This window comes from Anolis sagrei, chromosome 2, assembly GCF_037176765.1.
Source record: "Anolis sagrei isolate rAnoSag1 chromosome 2, rAnoSag1.mat, whole genome shotgun sequence".
NCBI classification, from domain to species: domain Eukaryota; kingdom Metazoa; phylum Chordata; class Lepidosauria; order Squamata; family Dactyloidae; genus Anolis; species Anolis sagrei.
In genome coordinates this window covers 145,322,837-145,340,001 of record NC_090022.1, presented here as the reverse complement: position 1 = coordinate 145,340,001, position 17,165 = coordinate 145,322,837, and the positions used below count along the sequence as shown (strand labels likewise).

Genomic DNA, 17,165 nt, shown 5'->3' with positions numbered 1-17,165 from the left:
CCAGGATGGGCAGGGGTCTAGGATGCATGTGGTAGCTCTCATTCCTCCAAGTATCTTGTCCACATCCTCGGGTTTCACCAATTGAAATGAATCCATCAAAATCGGACAAGCAGATGCTCGTGTTACATCCTCAGAGACTGCCGTTAACGTGGTATCCAGGCCAGAGCGGATCAAAGCGACTTTGTCCGCAAAGAACCGAGCAAATGCTTCACAGCGGGCCGTCGAGTTGTCAGGGTTCCCATCCGGAATGGTGGGGTTCAATAGCCCTCTGACAACTCGAAACAACTCCGCCGGACGGTTCTTTGCGGACGCAATATTGGCCGCAAAGAAAGCTTTCTTTGCCGCCTTTATTGCCACGGCGTATGCCCTTAATAGGGCAACAAACCGTGTTCGATTTAACTCGCTCGGGTCCGAACGCCACACACGCTCTAGTCTCCTCTTCCTTCGCTTCATCGCTGCCAGCTCCTCGTTGAACCAAGGTGCTGGTTTAGCTCGGCTACTTGAGAGGGGACGTTCCGGAGCAATCGTGTTTATGGCCCTAGTCATCTCCCCATTCCAGAGAGACACCAGGGCTTCAACAGGATCACCAACCGAGGTAGCAGGAAAATCCCCAAGAGCCGTCAGGAATCCGTTCGGATCCATAAGCCTCTTGGGGCGGACCATCTTAATGGGTCCCCCACCTCTGCAGAGGTTGGAAGGTGTGGTGAGTCTAAATCTGACCAGATAGTGGTCGGTCCATGGCAACGGAGAGGTGGATAACTCCTCAATAGTTTTAAGTTCATCCATTTTAATTATATAAAGCAATGTATTTGTATAGATTTCAAGTGATAAAGAATATAACTTGGTCTGTTATTATTCTGAGATTTGTATTATGTTTCCCCTCAGTGTATAGGTTTTCTCACTTTCTTGAATTGCCAATGGCTTGAATATCTCTTCTTGTGACATAACATTTTGCTGTCTGCTTATAGCATACTATGCTCTAGGTTTTGATCTGTGTGTGAACAAAATGGGATAGGGCACACAAGTCCTGCAATTCAGTGATTTATCTTCTTGACATCTCCCCGCTCTTACTACATAGGGAGTCTTCGGGGAGAAGCCTGCCCTGCCTGAATACAAAGTGGCTGCAGCACGCAAATCACCATTCATCCTCTTGCACTACGGGACCTTCAAGGCTGGCTGGGATGGACTGATTCTTTTGGCCACATTGTACGTGGCGGTTACAGTGCCCTACAGTGTCTGCTTCAGCGGCATCAGGGAGGAAGGGCTTCCGGAGGCTGTTCGTGCACCTCCCAGCATTTGTGATCTTTCTGTTGAGATCCTTTTTATCCTAGGTAAGGAGAACAGTGATTGAAAATGAGGTGATGGTGGAAATGGGGACAACATACCTCAGCGGCAACATGCTTTCTTTGGAAGTGACAGGTTTCAATTTCAGCCCTTGGGATCCCCCAGTTTGGGGGGAAAAAGTACCAGGGATGGCCATCCAGCCTCTGTTTAAAAGCTTCCAAAGAAGGAGCCTCCACCACACTCCAGGGCAGAGAGTTCCACTGCTGAACGGCTCTCACAGTCAGGAAGTTCTTCCTCATGTTCAGATGGAATCTCCTTTCTTGTAGTTTGAAGCCATTGTTCCATAGTGTCCTAGTCTCCAGGGAAGCAGAAAACAAGCTTGCTCCCTCCTCCCTGTGGCTTCCTCTCACATATTTATGAAAGACCTTTCTCTGCCCTGGAGACTTGGTACCGTCGAATCTGACAAATTTAACCTGCTATAGCACCTCAACTTTTCTTCAATGTGGTGCAGCAAAGGCTTCTTGAAAGACTTGCTGTCTTCTGCCTAAAAAGAAGGGCTTGTTGCTTTGCAAAGAACAGGAATGGCAGTAATTTATGGTGATGGACATTTGATTGCCTGTTGTTTTCTGCCTTTGTTCTCAATCCCACATGACCAGGAAGGGGTGAGGCTCCTGTCTGTAGCAACCCTCTGAAATACTGAGGACTTTATCACACAACACTGTTATACTGCTATTATTCCACTTTAACCTGACATGGAAACGTTCTTTGGAATGGTAGTTTAGTAAGGCCTGCGAGTTTTCTGGCTGAGAATGTGAAACATCCCTCCCTAAACTGTAAATCCCAAGATTCCAAAAAATGTCTCCATAGCAGTTAATGTGGAATGACAGAATTATAACAGTATAGCATGATAACTAAAACAAACATCTTGATGCACTGTCTCCAGCACTGTCACATTTCTTCTTCTATATGATTTTAACAACTTTGTCTGATAAAGAAGTAGTGGGCTTTGGAAACTAATGTATTGTATTTAGCACCTTTTGGTCCACCTAATCAAGGTATCATCATAATACATATTTTGAATGTTGTTGTATTTTCCTGCATGGCCAACATAGCTATCTCTGAAGATAATTGCCAGTTAGATTAGACCAGTGGTTCTCACCTGTGGGTTCCCAGATGTTTTGGCCTACAACTCCCAGAATCCCCAGCCAGTTTACCAGCTGTTAGGATTTCTGGGAGTTGAAGGCCCAAACATCTGGGGACCCACAAGTTGAGAACCACTGGATTAGACAATGAGGTGCTAAAATAAAGCAGCTTTCTCTTTTTGTAACTTGTTTTTGGAGTGCATGAAGAAATGATTCCTTTGTGAGAAACAATGACTTTGGTAAACAGGAATGGGATTATCTCAGTCATGTTTTGCTCTTCCTTCCTTGGCAAGTAGGGAGCATGCTGCAGCTTTCAATGAGTTACTTTCCTTTGAAAGACACTGTTGGAGATTTGGGCTGTGCATTCTCCCCTCCTCCTCAAAATCTGTAAGCCTAAAAAGCAAGCAATTGCAAAGGAACTGCAGGAAAGCCCATAGCCAGCAAGTGTTGTCTCTCCCATACCTGAATGTCTGCACAGCCACTGGACCTTGCTCAGTGTCCTGAAGTGGACCATGTTGCTCCTGTTAAGCTTCACCTCTAGCACTCAGCACAACTGGCTCAAAATGTCCCACATCTGCCCCTTCCTGACTCATACCTTTTGGTTCATCTCTAAGAAATTATGTATTTTACATGGAAGAGGCATTTCTCTCCCAACCCTTTACCTATTCAGACATATGTTGTCCTTCCAGAGCCAATGGTTGACTTGATGGCTCCCATGAAACTGTCATGATTTTTTCTTGCTTCTTTTTCCAGATATTGTGCTGAATTTCCGCACTACTTTTGTCAGCAAATCAGGGCAGGTGGTGTTTGACCCTCGTGCCATTTTCTTGCACTACCTGACCCGTTGGTTTGTTCTGGACCTCTTGGCAGCCCTGCCCTTTGACCTTCTCTATGCCTTCCAGGTCAATGTGGTGAGTAGGGTATTGGGGGTTCATCGTGGCATGCGCTGGAGGTTGAGGCATCCAAATGTGTCTTTTAAAAACCCTCTACTGGCAGCTCAGTTTCCATTTACAATAAGCAGAAGGTGAAGAATTTTTGTTGGGCAAAAGCTTCCACTCAACACAGTTATTTGGGGCTCTCGTCTACATTGTTTGCTGGAAACAGTTTCTTTGTCGTGTTTCTTCTGTTTTTTAAACAAGTTGTTGATATGTCATTGTGCCACAAAAATGTGCCTTACGAAATGGAACTCAGGAACCCTCAAATGCTCAAAAGTGCTCTCTGCTCCAGGTGCTCTAGAAAAATAGTCCAACTGTAATGCATCAGAGGGGTGTTGTACATTTTTATGGTTTGAGAACTGTTTATATATAGATATAGATATACATACATACACACACACACACACACATATATATGCACGCACATGCACACACACACACACATATATACACATACATACATATGAGAGAATCCCATGAGGACTAACGACTTCATCTCTATGGACAGAAATAGTCCAACATTGATGAATCTTGAATTTAAAAATGGGTCCTGAAATTGGTTTGAAGGACACTGTATTTCATTGTTGGAAATAGACTGCTAGGTCACTATATTCAGCTCATTGGGAATAGAAAGCTTTTTCAGCATTTACATTATGGCAATGCCCCTTACTAGGGGTGAAGTTCTCCACCAGCTTAACAGGATTCTGTATACTGTCGAAGGCTTTCATGGCCAGAATCACTGGGTTGTTGTGAGTTTTCCGGGCCTACATTTATGGCAGGCATCCTCAGAGGTTGTGAGGTCCTCAGAGGACCTCACTACCTCTGAGGATGCCTGCTATTAGAAGCAGGTGAAACATTAGGAGAGAATACTTCTGGAACATGGCCATACAGCCCAGAAAACTCACAACAACCTAACAAGATTCTCATGTGCTAAAACCTGTTCCCTTGCTTCCTATTAGTTTTGTTTTGCTCATTTGTTCCAGCATGGATTGTGTGACTCGAGCCAACATTTTCTCTAATTTTCTCTCCCTCCCAGTACTTTGGGGCTCACTTACTCAAGACTGTGAGACTCTTGCGCCTGCTGCGCCTGCTGCCCAATTTGGATCGATACTCACAGTACAGTGCTGTGGTGCTCACCCTGCTCATGACTGTCTTTGCACTCCTGGCTCACTGGGTCGCCTGCGTCTGGTATTTCATCGGGCAGCGTGAGGTTGAGAGCAGCCCCTCCCAGCTTCCAGGAATAGGTGTGTGAGAGGGACATCTTGAAATAGGAGGGTGCAATGGGGCATACACTGAGTTACACATGATCTGAAAGCAGCCCATGTGTGACTCAATGGATCATGGATGCAGGATGAAATTGTGTGCACGCAAAAAGAAACGTGGATGCATATTATGCTACAACAGCTATTCTAACAAAGAAATAATCCATGTGCACTTAGCTGATAATAAAATATTTCATAATTACAATTGTTTGGCAGATGTTGGAAACTAAATAGTGACAATTAATTGGCAGCTCCTGCAGTTTCCTTCAGGCAGGAACATGAGAGAAGCCTCCCACAGGACGGCAAAACATCTGGGCGTACTGCTGGGCAACATCCTTGCAGGCAGCCAATTCTCTCACACCAGAAGCAATTTGCAGTTTCTCAAGTTGCTCCTGACACACAGACAAAAAGCAATTTAGTTAAGGGGATGTAACTAGGTAATATCTAAGGGCTTGCTTGGCCCATCCTTAATCCATATTATTTGGATGATGTGATTTTAATTGATATTTTAATGCTATGTTTTTAATGGGTTTGGTTTTAACGTTTTTATTTTACTGCTGTATTAATATATGGCATTAATTGTTGCCTTTGTAAAGCCACCCTGAGTCCCCTTCAGGGTTGAGAAGAGCAGGATATAAATGTGGTAAATAAATAAATAAATCCTGAGAAAATGGCTTTATATAGCGAAGAAGCTTGTAACTGAGGAAACAAGAAGTTGTGAAATAAATCCTTCTTCTGCTAGTCAAAGACCTATTTGCTGTTGGGACATACATAGAAACATCATTCTCCATGAGCTCTAGTGCTCTCCATGAGATACTGAATGGCTCTCCTTCACCCCATCTGGAAGTTCACTCTTCAAATTGGGGACTTCTGGCTTGTAAAGGGAGCTGTAGCTATGTAGGATTAGTGAATGAAACTTGGACCAGCTCAGTTTTTTGATTTCCAGAGTCCATGCTGGCTGAAGGGTTCTGAGAGTTGTAGTCTAAGAAGGTAGTTTGCCAGTCTCCCACAAGCAAGGGTGGTTAGATAGGTGACAGAAAAGGCCAACCCAGGTGGGAAAGGGGTCATGGTGCAGGACATTACTGCAACCAAACCTTCCTCTTCCTCAACCCCCTCTGTCCTCCTCTTCCTCTCAGGCTGGTTGCAGGAGCTGGCTCGCCGCCTCTCGACTCCCTACTACCTGGCGCAGAGGAACAACAGTGGAGAAGACAGTTCTGCCAATGAGACAGGCCCTCCTCTGAACGGCAGCATGTGGGAGCTGCTGGGGGGCCCCTCCTTGCGTAGCTCGTACATCACCTCCCTCTACTTTGCCCTCAGCAGCCTGACTAGTGTGGGCTTTGGAAACGTGTCGGCCAACACTGACTCAGAGAAGATCTTCTCCATATGCACCATGCTGGTGGGGGGTGAGTGGGGCCCCAAGCCAGAAGGTCAGGTGGTGAGGACAACAGTAGCAATGATCTGTGGACTAGAAATGTCCAAACATCACTACTAGGAAGCCATCGCCTGCCTCTTGCTCCTGTTTCCCCCATTCTCAGTTTTTATGCCAGGTTTTGGGACATCTGTTATCATGACAACCATCTAGGCACCTTCTATTATTGTGCTCTTTATTTTGGTATCAAACCCAAATCCAGCCAGGTGGTTTTTATGGTTTTTTTCATCATAGCAGAAAAGAGAAGCAGATGGCTTTTTGATTCTCGTTTTTAGCTGGTGGAATGAGTGAGGAGCAGGGACTGAAAACTCCCTGTTTATATTAAAACTTAAATCAAACTCTTAGATTAGAAAAGGTGAAAGGGAAAGAGGGAGAGGTTGGGCAGAGAAAGTCATGCAATTAATGTTCAGGAGTAGGGCCAATCTAAAGAAATAATGCAGTTTGGCACCACTTTGACTGGCATGGCTCAATGCTATGGCCTTGTTGTTTCTTTTGGTTTGCATATTTAGCTTACTGTAGCTTGGAAACTTCTCTTACCTACCTTACATTGTTATTTCTCACACAGTATGTGCTGGTGGTAATGGGACATTCTTTGTCACATTTGCCAGACTCTGGTCCTTTGTCTCTTTTCTTTCCTTCCTTTTCCTTTCCTCCTTGCTCCAGCCTTGATGCACGCAGTAGTCTTTGGCAATGTGACTGCCATCATCCAGCGCATGTATGCTCGCCGCTTCCTCTATCACAGCCGCACGCGTGACCTGCGTGACTACATCCGCATTCACCGCATCCCTCCACCACTGAAGCAGCGGATGCTTGAGTACTTCCAGGCCACCTGGAGTGCCAACAATGGCATTGATACCCGGGAGGTGAGATTGAATCCTGCAAAGTCCTAAATAATTAAAGGAAATGGAGCGCAACGAATGAAAAGGAATGAAATCGAAATCGTGTGACTGTGAAGCAGAAAAGACAACTCTGCATCTGTATGCTTGTCCACTATGCCCTGCCTCATGTACAGAGGAAGAATTGTAGATGGCTATAGACAATGCAGTTGCTGTTACCCGTTTTTGGTCAAAAGATATTTAGCCGCTTGTGTTCCATCTATTTGTATCACTTTTATACTAACGTATGCAATGCTTTTGATATGAATTAATTAAATAAACAAATAAATAAAATTGAAGGTAAAGATAAGGAAGTTGATGCCTCTATGCACCAGGTTAGTTTGTAAAATCACTATCAATTCAAGGTTTAGGCAGGCTGTTCACACTTATTGCACCCAAAAATGGTCTAAATTATTAAGGTTTTACAAGCATGTCTGTTTTTGTCTTGCATACTTTTATTCTGCTTCACTTGTCCCTGAATAGGAACAACAGATTTTTCTCAAAAGAGAGATTTTATTCAGTCTCCCCATGTTCCATGATGTTCACATCTTTTCAGAGCATGTTCTTGCAGCCATAAGTTCTAGGAACTTGCTTTAAAATGAAACAGTGGAACTTTAACTGGCATCATACCTTTTCCTGGGTAAAGCTGATGAGAGCTGCAGTCCAAGAACATGAGGCTCGCCTCAAGTTATCCACTCGTCTTCACCATATTGTGGTGGTAGCTCCTTTGGATCTTTTTGAATGTATCCAAATATTGGGGAAAGCAGAAATAGTGCTGCTATTAATATATTTATTGCCCACCTCTTCTTGTGGCTCAAGACAGGATACAAAACATAGTTAAAACAGCAAAATAAAACAAAACACTATAATAATAATAATAATAATAATAATAATAATAATAACAACAACAACAACAACTTTATTTATATTCTGCCCTATCTCCCGAAGTGTACTCAGGGTGGATTCACAACAAAAGATGGCAAAATAAGAAACATAAAACAAACTACCATGTCCCCCAAAAAACAAATCTAACATAGCCGACATTAGACATAAATTATATAAGCAACAACAACATTCCTTTAGGAGCCCCTGGTGGTGCAGCGGGTTAAACTTCTGAGCTGCTGAACTTGATGACTGAAAGGTCAGCAGTTCAAGTCCAGGGAGTGGGGTGAGCTCCTGCTGTTAGCCCCAGCTTTTGCCAACCTAGCAGTTCAAAAACATGCAAATGTGAGTAGATCACATTTGTCAAGGGGAAACCTTTGCCTTACTTTTTACTGACATTCATTTAAAATAAGTATTATTATATTATGCAGCCAACAATGCCAGAGAGGTCAATGGTACCAGCTAAGGCAAAACCAACTGATTCAGAGTATGATCACAAGTTCTAAACAGTTATATTGATTGAATGTGAATGTCCAAATGCACACATGTAAAATGCAGCCTAAAATTTATCAATAAAATGCAGGTAAAATTGACAGGTTAAAATTGACTACCAGCCTTCTCTCTGTCCTTGTTTTGCCCTTCCCTTTTTTCTGCATTTTCCAGCTGCTGCAGAGCCTCCCAGAGGAGCTGCGTGCTGACATTGCCCTGCACCTGCACAAGGACCTGCTCCAGCTCCCCCTCTTCGAGGGAGCAAGCCGGGGCTGCCACCGCTCCCTTTCACTCAGTGTCCGCACTTCCTTCTGCACGCCTGGGGAATACCTCATCCGGCAGGGGGATGCACTTCAGGCCGTCTATCTTATCTGCTCAGGCTCCATGGAGGTGCTCAAAGATGGCACTGTCCTGGCCATCCTAGGTACAGTGCTTGCACATCTTTTCCCATCCGATTTGACAGAGCCAAGAACAGAGCTTTTGTGCACATAGATGTGCATATGTGACAGTGTTTGGAAATAAATAAAGAGTGTATGACTACAATACTCCAGTGGGGAGGCTCTGGGAGCTAAGATGGAATATTTTCTTTGACATGCCACAGTTCCATGGGAACCATATACAGAGGGCATGTTTAAATGTGAATCCCAACAAAGGCATTCCTAAGTACTATACCCCTAAGAAAGGCCTGTCCACTTGCCCCGCTCCTTGACATTAAAAAGGAATGTTTTCCAATAGCTGCACCCAAACCCTTCCCCATTTGGTTCTCCTTTTCCAAATTCAGAGGTTGGACTACATTTCCCAAAGTCCATAGTTCTGACTCTACAGGTATGCAAATTACTCTAGTCCAAAAAAGTTACTTTTCCAAGCTGTAAGACACATGTTGATCAGAACTAGAAGCCATGCATTTTTGCTGATTTCCCTTTTTTCTTCTGCTAGGAAAGGGGGACCTGATTGGTTGCCACATCTCATCCAGGGACCAGGTGGTTCCAGCCAATGCGGATGTGCGAGGTCTGACCTACTGTGACCTGCAATGCCTGAGCCTGCCTGGCCTCCTGGCTAGCCTCAAACTCTACCCAGAATTTGCCAGCAAATTCCTCCGGGAGCTGCCCTGTGAGCTCGGCTACAACCTGGGAGGAGGCAGCAACCCTCCCGTGAGTGGAAGTTTCTATACAAGCCACCATAGTAAATGATGGGGCAGGAATTGCCTCTGCCTCTACCCACCCTTCCTATCAGCCTATCAACCATAGCTGGAATGGTAGATTAGCTACTTACTTAAGAAAATACAACTAAGTAACATCTCCGAGCCTGGTCTATTTTAGAAGCCAACCCACAGATAGGGTGATGCTGTTGGGAAGTAAGAGTTTCCTGGATGTTATCTTTTTATGAAAGTCTACAAAACTGTTGAGAATTGGCCTTCTTTTGGCACAGTAGCAGACAAGCATACCTCATGCTCACCTTGCTTTCCTGAATTGCAGCTGACTCAAAAACAAGCAATGCAAGCAGTTTCAGGTGACAAATTTAGAAAAAAATACTAATAGCTTTCCATTTACATACACACAGATTGCCTTCATTCTAACTAATGAAATTATTAGTCCTTACTTTTCACCATCTTGTTGGTAGATAAGCAAAGCAAAGCATAGCTGAACAGAGGAAAAAAGAATGCATCTGAAAATTGAAGTGTCATGTTATGCTATATAGAAATATGGGAAAGCAATTCTTTTTTCCTGTCAGAAGCAATGTGAGAAATTGCAAGTTGCTTCTGGTGTGAGAGAATTGGCCATATGCAAGGATGTTGCCTAGGGGACGCCCATAAGTTTGATGTTTGGCCATTCTTGTGGGAGGCTTCTCTCATGTCCCCGCATGGGGAGCTGGAGTTGACAGAGGGAGCTCAAACCACTCTCTCTGGATTCAAACTGCTGACAGTCAGCAGTCCTGCCAGCACAACCGATAGCAACAGTCAGCAGTTAGCTGAGACTTGTTGGCGGATTATTCCAAAGATATAACATTGAAGGTTGCCACATTTGTAGCTGCAGCCCAAAAAATCTGAGCCAAACTAGTAAAGTCCACAGAAGAAGCTAGAAATGGAAATTAAGATATTTTGGGGATGATACAAACCAGACATTTGTAATTGTTATTATATCACTACTATAATTTTAAAGAGCTAGTATACAGAATTTGTTTTAATACTTGTATTGGAAAGTGCTTATTGTACTTTTAAAGGTTGTATATTTTATGTCATGGCCTATGGCTAGTACAATAAACCATTCATTCATTCATTCATTGCACAACCGGGGGAAAGCAAGGACTGGTATGACTCTTCTGTATATGTGTTCATTGTGTATAATCTGGGATGGGATAGAGGGAGATTTCATGCTGATTTCTACATGGATGTATTTTCCTAAATACTAATGCTAGGCCATGAAACCATTCCCAGCTGGTAGAAAATTAAGAGGATTCACAATCTGATTATATATATGTGTGTGTGTGTGTGTGTGTGAGAGAGAGAGAGAGAGAGAGAGAGAGAGAGAGATTGAGAGAGAGAGAAGAGTTGTATGAAACAGATAAGAGAAGTGAGATTGTGTTGAAGGAGGAATTATTTTCTTACTGACAAAAATAATTCAATTACTTGGAGAGTTTTGTAGGGAAGGGTCATGTGTCCAGTGCATTTCAGCACTGAAAAGGAAGCATAATTCTTTCCTCCTGAACCACCAGTAGGGCCTAGTGCAGAGAGAAGGCTGTGGTGGAAGTAAGATGTAAGGGTTGCTCACTCGTGTCCTTTCTTTGCAGGCAGAGTCTCCATCGCGGAGCACCAGGGAACCCACCACTCTGTGCTCTGCTGATGCTTCATTCCCTCCACATCACCGAAGCCCCTGCTTGCCCCTAGAAGCAGTGGGTGAGCCCCCCAAGCCCTTGTTCCCCTCAGTCTCTGGAACCTCCAGCCATCAGCTGCCACATTCAGGTTTTCCTCACCATCCACCCTCAGAAGCATCCTTGCGTCCCACAGCGTTGCGTCTGAACAACGCCCCATGCAGTGGCCCCCCAGAGCTGAGCCCCAGGTAAGGAAGTGAGAAAGCAGACAGGGAACGCAGTCTGTTGTAATGAGAGCCACCTCCTCTTTCCTCCCTTCATCTAGCTTGAAATTCCCTTTTGCATTTCTAAGGCACTGTCATTTGTATTTTGCGTTCAGTCTATCAATAAACATATAGACATGTCTATAAATATTGCAACACAGTTCCCAGAAGTAGGACCAGGTGAGAAACTGTGGAAGTGATTTTTTTTAACTTTCTGACCTACCATGACACCTGTGTTGGTTTCACTAAGGGAAAGAGGAAATGACCTCTGCCTCCATGCTGTCGTTCTCTCGTTGACGCCGCTGACCCCTCTGAGGTACTTGGCCCTCAGGATTCTCTCACTTCTGTCGAAACCAATCACTTTTTTGCAGGTCAAAGCATCCATTCAGATAAACCTGTGCATGCACGTTCACCTGCCTGTGCAAATGCCTTTTTCTTGCTCCCTGCTTATTAGATGTTCTCCCCTCTCCCTGCTTCTCCCACTGAAGGGTTGTAGATGGCATTGAGGATGGGTCTGGCTCCGACAAACCCGTTTTTAGTTTCTGGCTCGGCCCTTCAGGCCCAGACTACAGCAGCCCTTCACCTGGCACAGGTAAGCATTCTGCATAGTATTTTCTGTGCCGCACAGGCAGCACATGGGGCAAAGGATTACTAGCTAGATAATTTTTCTCCTATTTTTTTTCAGTCAAGCCTACTTTTGTTATTTTGCAGACAGTGGCCTGCTCACCATCCCCCCAGAGCTGTCCAGTGCTGACACTATTGAGAAACTGCGCCAGGCGGTAAGACTTGTGTCAAAAAAATCAGTTAATACATTTACCAGGACTGAGTGGGCCCTTCTACTCCAACCTGCAAGTGATTCCACATCTAAATGCTCTCAGGCAAGATAGAAAACGAACATGCCAGGAATAAAGCTGGGCTAGATCTTCACTTTCATGTTGGACTACTCTCAACATATAAGCTCCCAATTACTGCCTAAATTGGCGAAGTCTCTCTAGCCCAGTGTTTGCCAACCTTCCTAATGCTGAGACCCCCTTAATACAGTTCCTCATGTTGTGGTGACCCCCAACCATAACACTATTTTCATTGCTACTTCATAACTGTAATTTTGCTACTGTTATGAATTGTAATGTAAATATTTTATATGTAGGATGTATTTTCATTCACTGGACCAAACTTGGCACAAATACTAAATTTGAATATTGGTGGGGTCCCCCAGGGGCGAGGGGATTGATTTTGTCATTTGGGAGTTATAGTTGCTGGAATTTATAATTAACCTACAATCAAAGAGCATTCTGAACTCCACCAACAATGGCAATTGAACCAAACATGGTACATAGAACTCCCACAACCAGCAGAAAATACTGGAAGAGTCTGGTGGGCATTGACCTTGAGGTTGGGAGTTGTAGTTCATCTACAGCCAGCCAGAGAGCACTGTAGACTCAAACAATGATGGATCTGGACCAAACTTGGCACTAATACTCAATATGCCCAAATGTGAACACTGGTGGAGTTTGGGGAAAATAGACCTTAACATTTGGGAGTTGTAGTTGCTGGGATTTATAGTTCAATCAATCACTGTGGGGAAAGAGGACTATACTGAGGTCTCTGGTCTGATCCCAGGAAGATTCTTCTTTTCTCTTCTGCCATACAATGAATGAGTGCTGTTGTAGAAGAGTTGCTTCTACACCCTTTTTAATATCTTTCATGCTAGGACAAAGTAAAAACTTTATTAGCCACCAAAACAAGTTATTATGGTAAAGGTAAAGGTTTCCCCTGATCTTAAGTGTCCAACTCTGGGGAGCGGTGCTTATCTTTATTTCTAAGCCAAAGAGCCAGCATTGTCCACAGACACCTCCAAGATCATGTGGCCAGCATGACTGTACGGAGCACTGTTACTTTTCTTCAGAAGCAGAACCTATTGATTTACTCACATTTGCATGTTTTCGAACTGCTAGGTTAGCAGAAGCTGAGGCTAACAGCGGGAGCTCACCCCACTTCCTGGGTTCGAACCGCCTACCTTTCGGTCAGCAATTTCAATAGCTCAGCAGTTTAACCCACTGTGCCATAAGGAGGCAAAAACTAATTATTAGCCCCAAATATAAATGTGTATAAGGAAGAGTGGTGGCGCAATAGGTTAAACCCTTGCGCCAGCAGGACTGAAGACCGACAGGTCGGAGTTTCGGATTTGGGGAGAGTGTGGGTGAGTTCCCTTTGTCAGCTCCAGCTCTCCATGTGGGGACATGAGAGAAGCCTCCCACAAGAATGGTAAAACATCAAAAACATCAGGGCATTCCCCTGGGCAACGTTCTTGAAGATGGCCAATTCTCAATTCTCTCACACCAGAAGCGACTTGCAGTTTCTCATCACTCTTGACACAAAAGAAAGGAGAAGTGGCACATTCAAGGGACAAAGGGATATTTATTTTCTAAATGAGAAGGCAAATCTACTTATTGGCCACCTCCCTGCCTCCTCCACATTGGGCCTATAAACCTATAGCCCATGTCATGCTTTCCAGTATCTCCAAGAGAAAAGTGCTGTGTCTCACACAGAAGGCAAATGGCCATTTGTTTAGCAAGGTTTTGTGTGGGTTTATTGCCTAAGGGTGAAGGAGAAAGGAGGGAGTCAGCTCTGCTCACCCATTCCCCCTTGTATGATTCCCCAGGTGGCTGAGCTTTCTGGGCAGGTGCAACAAATGCGTGAAGGGTTGCACTCTTTGCGCCAAGCTGTCCAGCTCTTCCTTCTCTCGCAGACTCCAACTGAGCAGCATACAGATCCTCCAACTGGCGGGCCTTTTCCCCATGTGGATGTTCCTGCAACTCCTCTGCTGAGCCCACTCCGAGTAGAAACTGGACTCTTGCCAGCCTTCTGTTCACGTAGTGGACCCCCTGCACCTTGTCCTAATGGGGCTTGTGGCCGGATTCAGTGGATGTGGTCACCGCCGGCTGGGCAGAGCTCACCCTGGCCTGGAACGCTCTGGACCCTGGGGCCAGGAAAGGACTCGGAGGATGGGGCTACCATTTCCTCCACTGGTCAGGAACCCAAGGACCAAGGGAGCAATACACAGCCACCAGACCAGAGCCAAGCATGCTCCCCCAGAAGCATCCCAGAAACCAAATCTTCCAGGACTCAAGCCTGTGATTTCTCAAGCTTTGAGATGGTGCAGATTGGCACAGAGGAGGAAGCTACAGATAGTGCCCCTTTCTGGCCAGAGGTGGAAGGGACAGGCATATGAACTACCATAGCTTGGCTTGCCTGCTTACATCAAGATCTATCTTTTGGATGATCTTAGTCTGGAAAGAGGCTGTCTTACAGTATGAAGTGCTACCATGTTTTGGGGAACAGCAAACATCTGAGTAGAGAGATGCTAGAAAGCAAAGAGGAGCAAGTCCTGAGAAAATACAACAGAGATTTTGCTGAAGACGACCACGGTTGAGGAGGCTCACCATGTGGCAGGATTTGCAGGGGGCAATGGTGGCCGAATGGAAACGAGATGAAGAAGATTAGAAACTATGGGATAGAAGAGGAGGAGGAGGAGGAGGAGGAGGAAGAGATGAATTTGTATATCAATTTGTAAATGGCTTTGAAAGCACACATTTCAAGAAAGTTGCAGTACTTCTCACAATAGTGATAAAAGGAAAGGATTATAAGATAACCTTTGAAGCTTTCTGTAGGATGAAAGGATAGGCAATCATTATTGGCAAAAGCAGGCAAACTGGATCTGCTGCAGCAGGCTCTATTGCCAAAAGCTAGACCCATCCTAGCTGGATTGTTGCCTGGGTTGCAGAATTACATTGTCAAACTCAAGACAGTTGAAATATGCAAAACATTAACACTCACCATATTAAATCTTCCTTCAGGCACCTTGATTGTTAGGTATCAGCTGTGGCATCAGGGAATGACTGGGAATCCCATTGTGCATGCAGTTTTTTGGTGGGAGGGCAGAACAAAGAATCTTTCTGGCCCCTTTGGATGCAAAGGCTTACCAAGATAGTAATTTTTATATAATAAAAGATAAATTTTGAACACCAACCTTTGCTTTTCTAAATATGTCACAGTAGTCTAGAGTATGGTGTTACTATCTCGAATGCGGAGGAAAGGAAAGGCAGATGATTCCCAATCCAAAAAAGGGAAAGTGAATGTGAGTGTATCATTTCATTTTGCCTCCTAGCCCATTAGAACACGCAACTCCACTGGTGGAGGAACAACCTCATACCCCACAAAAGTCTTCATTCCTTCTGTAGAAGTTATGAAAGGTAAACTAAACTCCATGTTTGTAATTGATGGGGCAGAGACAAAGGTCAGCAACCAAACTTTGTTGCCGCGTAGAAATGTGGATGTCTTTGTGAGCAAACCTAACTCTAGCTGTAGCACCACACTGATTGCATTAAGAACTAAGACTGGGATTCAATTGCAATAAGTAATACACAAGGTGAGGCAGCCTAACTTCCTTTTTTAAAATGTGTGCCATTCAGTCGGTTGAAGACGTAGCGGAGCGCTAGTGGTCTCGTCCTGACACAGTTCAGTCGCCATCATGTGTTGGAACAGTGAGGAGCGTGCTTTTGCTGTTGAGGCCTACTTTTCGAGCGGATTTGGAGATTTGCCCCCCTGTGATTTTTTTCTATGGGGTTTTTTGAAATCCTGTGTTTATGTGAACCGTCCAAGGACCCTACAAGATTTGAAGACCAACATCCAGGAAGAAATTGCCAACATAACACCTGCTATGCTGGCAAGAGTCATGACAAACGGCAGAAATCGGTTTACTCAGTGTATGGAGAATGGGGGACGTCACCTACCTAATTTGAACTTCAAAACTACGTAAAACAAAACTTTAGGTATGCGCCTACATTATAAAAATAAAAAAAATCTGACTCATACAATGGGTTTTATTAAGTTTTGAAAAAAGGAAGTTATGCTGCCTCACCCTGTATAACAGAATTATTCATTTGTAACATTTTATTCAAGATTCCTATGTATTCAATGATGTAGCAAATATGTAGGTATTGGGAAAGTCCCAAATTTGCCTTACCAATGGTGTTCTTTTTCTCCTGCTGAATGAGATACAGCAGCCTGATGTTTCCATTCCTCTCCGGTGAGAGGAGGAATTATGTCAGGCATCCTGATTCTACTTGTGCTGGTGACCACTTGCAGCAGGGAGTGGAAAAGTCATTGCTGCACCTGATCCAACAAGACAACAGGCCTCTGTCAATTGCAACGGCAGCTGCCCAAGAAAGCAGGATGGAGGGAACTGAGCTGTGTGATGCAACTTAGCTGTTACCAAAGTAGTTACATAACTAGGTAGGTGATCGAGAATACCAGCTAATCTACTCAACACAACAGCTAGATGCCTCCAAGATGGCAATATCATGCTCCATACATAGGCATCTTAGGTTTGGTATGTCCTTTGGTTTCAGACAGCAACTAAGCATGGATCAACCACTTTAATATATACAGATCCCACTATTCAGAAAACCACAGGTCCAAGCACCCTTTTCATGATCTCCTTCTCTGAGGTAAAGGTCTTGAGTTCTAGATGGGTAAGGTAAGTTAAAGCTATCAGTCAATATTGTAGCAAAACTGCCAATGTTCTTGCAGAAGAAAAGAATATACACCACTGGACTTCTGTTTCTGCTTCAAATTAACAGCATAGGATTTAACTTCCAAAAATGTATTTATTTGGCAATAGGTTACTATATTCCATCCATTCTAAGACACACCTTTTCCCCCATATAAACATTCTGAAAAACAGGGTTCATTTTAGAATTGCCGGTGCTTTTTTCTATATATAAAGCTTTCTTT

The 17,165-nt window shown here is 44.2% G+C and overlaps 1 protein-coding gene across 1 annotated transcript in view; it reads left to right on the top strand.

Annotated features, from left to right (window-relative positions):
* Positions 1 to 15,398, top strand: part of KCNH3 (potassium voltage-gated channel subfamily H member 3) — a 63,273-nt gene extending 47,875 nt beyond the window's left edge. The window contains exons 5-15 of the mRNA XM_060763930.2: positions 1,079 to 1,331; positions 3,180 to 3,337; positions 4,398 to 4,605; positions 5,760 to 6,026; positions 6,716 to 6,915; positions 8,473 to 8,722; positions 9,235 to 9,449; positions 11,086 to 11,354; positions 11,858 to 11,961; positions 12,081 to 12,148; positions 14,032 to 15,398. Coding sequence (XP_060619913.2) covers positions 1,079 to 1,331; positions 3,180 to 3,337; positions 4,398 to 4,605; positions 5,760 to 6,026; positions 6,716 to 6,915; positions 8,473 to 8,722; positions 9,235 to 9,449; positions 11,086 to 11,354; positions 11,858 to 11,961; positions 12,081 to 12,148; positions 14,032 to 14,601 — 2,562 coding nt within the window. The 3' untranslated portion in view covers positions 14,602 to 15,398. The remainder of the gene's footprint in view (positions 1 to 1,078; positions 1,332 to 3,179; positions 3,338 to 4,397; positions 4,606 to 5,759; positions 6,027 to 6,715; positions 6,916 to 8,472; positions 8,723 to 9,234; positions 9,450 to 11,085; positions 11,355 to 11,857; positions 11,962 to 12,080; positions 12,149 to 14,031) is intronic.
* Positions 15,399 to 17,165: the final 1,767 nt, after the last annotated feature.